Here is a 4378-nt window from a genome sequence, read left to right on the forward strand (position 1 = left end):
TCTTAGATTTGTTGGTAAATATCGAGAGAATAAAATTAAATTAAAAATATGTTTAGCTCCATTTTTAAAAGATGTTTTTTGTTTAATTGAAAACCAAATAGGAGCATATACTTTAACTACATATTCGACAAGTATTTGCAAACTTTCTGATGGATCAGGAATACTTACATATAGTCTAAGTAAACGGTTGGCACAAGTAAGCCATCTTGAATGATATAGATTTCCAGGTTAACGGTTTGCGAGCTCAGGACTACAGGAACCAGTTAATACTGCTTGTCATATTTCATAGAGATATTTTTGATCTGTACTCAGTTCATTAACTACATTTTTCGTTAAATCAGGCAAATGACCGGTCAGTGGTTGAAAAAGCAACGTAGTTTTATTTTCGCAAGTAGCTAATTGTTTTCCAATAGGCCCTGAATATTCTCTAGGACCTGAAGTGCAGCCATCTAAAGCCAAGAATAAATGACGAAAAGGTAGCTCGTTAGCATGAAGCATACAAACACACCATTGTAAAGGTCTATCCAAATACTCTTCAAGGTATTTAATTACACCACCTTTCCACCCGGTATTAGTTGCAGTTCCATCACATCCAACGCAAATTACGTCATTTAAATTGTAATTTCGATTTTTTAATAAAGTTATGATTGAAGTAAAGATTTCTTTTGCGGTGGCGGTGTGGCGATGTGTGTCCCAAAAAAATAGAATTAGGTTCTGATAAAATTGAAATATGTTCTTCTAAAACCACTTTGCGATGGTAACGAACTCCTATTTTTTTATTCACCAACGTTTTGTCTTTTCGACCATCAAAATAAATGCTGTTTAGTGAAACTTCGCTAATATTTTGAAATATATTTTTTCTGGCCTTTGATACAGCTTGTGTACTTTATTTTTCTCTATTACTAGAGTTGAGTCTTCATTTGAAACCAGACCTACGTCAACTAAAACGGCAGAAGCAACAGCAGCAGCAGATCGTGTAGACAATCGATATCTATCACAAACTTTTGCCAATGTTGGTAACTGCAGTAAATTTCGATTAGCGAATGATGTTATTGGTATATTTGTAAATGACAGGTTTGTCAGAAGTGTTTCTGTTGCCAGGTTGGTTTTGGAAAAATTGATATGCGTCTCGTCTTCATCCAAAGCTGTTGAAACAATATTAGAACCTTGTGTTGAGCAAAACTTTTTGACTCCTTTCATTGAACGTTCAAATTGTCTTGCCTGTCGTTTCCTCAATCTGACCGTTTCTTGTTTATCGATGCCACCTATAGCCATTTTTCTCTCATTTCTCTGATCGATCAAAAATTGTCTTTCGTTAACAGGAACTTTTTTATTTTTCAAACATACACATGCTTCAAAGACACATTTACAAGAAGCCACATCAAAAAGCCTCTTTGATAAATCTGAAAAACATTTCAGTTTTTTCTCAAAACTATCATGTCTTTTGCTCTTGGGATATCTTTTCAAAGTGAGATATTTTTCAAAATAAGATTTTAAGAGTTGTAAAACTCGATCATTAGATACGATTGGAATGAAAGCTTTTATCCAGATATTTTGAATTTTTTTAGATACAACTGAATAAATGTTTAAATTGAATGGATCCTTGCCATTACATTTTAGTTTCAGGTCATTCCTAACAAATAAAATAAATTTAATGACATCCCCTATGGTTGGTAGCTGCCGTTCGTTAAGTTCATCATATGGACCTAATATATCCCATACGGTATCGCTACGCATTGAACTCATTTTCTGAAAGATGAAAATCAAACATTTCTAATTTTAAAATTTTATAGCAAAATAATAAGATTAGTTTAATAGAATTCGCTTACAATTAAAATCATGTCTTCAGAAACTGAAATTTTAGTGAATTTGCTAACTCAAACTAGAAAAATTTAAAACAACCAGGAAAACGCTAATGCATACAAATTAAAACAATGTGAAGTTATCACATGTAAACAAAACAAAGAACATATATAACATTTTAATTATGATTCGGATTCGACGTTAAGTGGCACAAAATATTAAGACAAAAAATGCCATTTTTCAAAACTTTAAAATTTGGTAGAACCCTGAAGTTGCAATTTAATTTAATTTGTATGATTATTTTCGTAATTTATGATCAAATTGGCAACTTTCAAAAGGTCTTGTATTGCGAAATTTTAAAAAAAATTTTTCGGGACACCCTAATATATATAAAATATATATATTTGCATTTGTATTGTATAATAGGTTGCTCATGTCAAACTTCACATTTACATATTCATTTGATTGTTTGTTTAATCCTTCCTTTCCTTTAACTTTCATCCATTAATTCATTTGCTTTTCGATCGTTCGTTCATTCATTCAATCATTCATTCATTCATTCATTCATTCATTTATTCATTCATTCACTAATTCATTCATTCATTCGATGTAAAAACTTTATAATTGCAATTTTATTTTTTTATGGTTTTTTGGCTTAATTTTTTCTCATACACTTGGCACGTGCACTGTTTAACATGATTTTTTAAAAATTGCGACACTAACATTAAAATTCTAACACCAAATTTACCCAACTAATTTACATTTCAATATCGACAAGCAGTTTGAACAAGTTATAAGATTTGAAAGCCACCCCAGTTTTGCATTGCTCTGAGATACATACATTGCGGTTGTGGAGTAATGCTTAGAAACCTCTCTTGCAAAAAAATTGTAGTGAATTTTGAAGCTCTTTCGAAGGCAATTACAAACAGAAAGCAAAACTAGCTCACCCAAATATTTCACTCAATTTTTTAAATCAACAATGTTTCTATTCTTCATCGGGCAGCTCAGCTGATGCACGTCACAGTTGTAGCGAGTTGATGTTCTTCATTTCAGCCAGAATTGTCATCTGCCATATTTTCGAACCGCTGCTTTCAACGCTCAGAGACTAAGACTGAGTACCTTGATTTTAGCAGGCAGAAAGGTGGTGAATTTAGTGAAATATTCTTCTGTCGCTCGCATGCATGAGCAGTTCTAGACATCATTGACTGGGGGAGGACCAACAAACTAGCCAACCAAAATAATATATATATATATATATATATATAGAAACAATCTTTTTTTATTCAGCAAAATATATGGTGGTCTTTTATTGCTCCATGTTGCTTAGTGAGTATGTATGAAAGTATGTATGTATGTATGAAAGTATGCATGTATGTATGTATGTATGTATGTATGTACGTATGTATGTCTGTCTGTATGTATGTATACGTATGTAACATATATAAAATGCAGACTGAAAAGCTATGAAACAAATTGCTTGCTCAAGTATACATAGATTGATATAAAAAGCGTTGTGCTTGCTTATAAAAAGGACAAATCGCGTTGAAAGAGAAAATCTTCCGATTAACTGTCAGACTATTAGCAGCATCAAAAAATGAAATACATTCATTCGCAATTCATTAGATAATTATTTTTACGACTCTATTGAAAATTAATTGTGTATAAATATTTTTTTTTAATTGCTATTACTGATTTTAAGAGATCGTAGATATTTTTTTTTCATATTAAAGTCTAACGCGTTTTAAACGACTTGCTCTCGATGGACGATCTTGTGTGAAAATTTTCGATCTAGAACAATTGATAAGCGGTTAGTTCATGGATCTGTCTGTCTGTCTGCTTGTGTCTTTGTGTGTGTATTTGTCTGTCTGTCTGTGTCTGCCCGTGTATTTGTCAATGTATTTTTTGTTCCTCCGTATGCACGAAAATGTGTCCATTTAATTCGTCCATTTGTAAATGTTTGTGTTTATGTTTACAAATATTTGTCTGTCTGACTGCTAGGTCTGAATGTTGATGTAAATATAATGCATGCTGTTTAAATGTGCGTGCATGTGTGTATGTATGTTCGCATGTATGTGTAAGTAGGTCTGCTAGTGTGTGTGTGTGTGTGTATGTGTTTGTGTGTGTGCTTTATTTTTCTGTATACAAATTAGAAAATTTTTGAATAAAAATTTGTAGTATGTTGTTGATGAATATTTAAGTAAAAGGAGGCTTTACTTGCTTTAAATTTGCCAGCACATACGATCGCTCATTCATTTTGTTGCTTGTAGCTAAACACAACAATTCATTAGTTATCAGGGTTTTATTTCTTTGATGTTTTGAATGGTTGAATGAATGAATGAGTGAATAAATGAATGTATGAATGAATATTCTTTTGACGACCATCATATTAATCAATATCAGAATTATTATATTCGTGATCAGTAATTGCTAATTAGTATTATCAATAGCATTTATAGTATTTTGGTTAATAATATGCTTGTTATGTAAGTATATTATACACACATACATACACAACACAAAAACACACAGTGACAAACACACACACTCATACAAACACACACACACAGACAAACAC

General features: G+C 31.7%; 1 protein-coding gene across 1 annotated transcript; it reads right to left on the minus strand.

Annotated features, from left to right (window-relative positions):
• Positions 1–822: 822 nt before the first annotated feature.
• On the minus strand, positions 823–1746 carry HELRODRAFT_176489 (hypothetical protein; the record flags this gene model as incomplete). The annotated part of the gene is made up of 1 exon (XM_009023847.1): positions 823–1746. The coding sequence occupies one exon, from the start codon at positions 1744–1746 to the stop codon at positions 823–825; it is 924 nt and encodes a 307-aa protein (XP_009022095.1).
• Between the last annotated feature and the right edge of the window lie 2632 nt (positions 1747–4378).

This window comes from Helobdella robusta, assembly GCF_000326865.2.
Source record: "Helobdella robusta unplaced genomic scaffold HELROscaffold_38, whole genome shotgun sequence".
NCBI classification, from domain to species: domain Eukaryota; kingdom Metazoa; phylum Annelida; class Clitellata; order Rhynchobdellida; family Glossiphoniidae; genus Helobdella; species Helobdella robusta.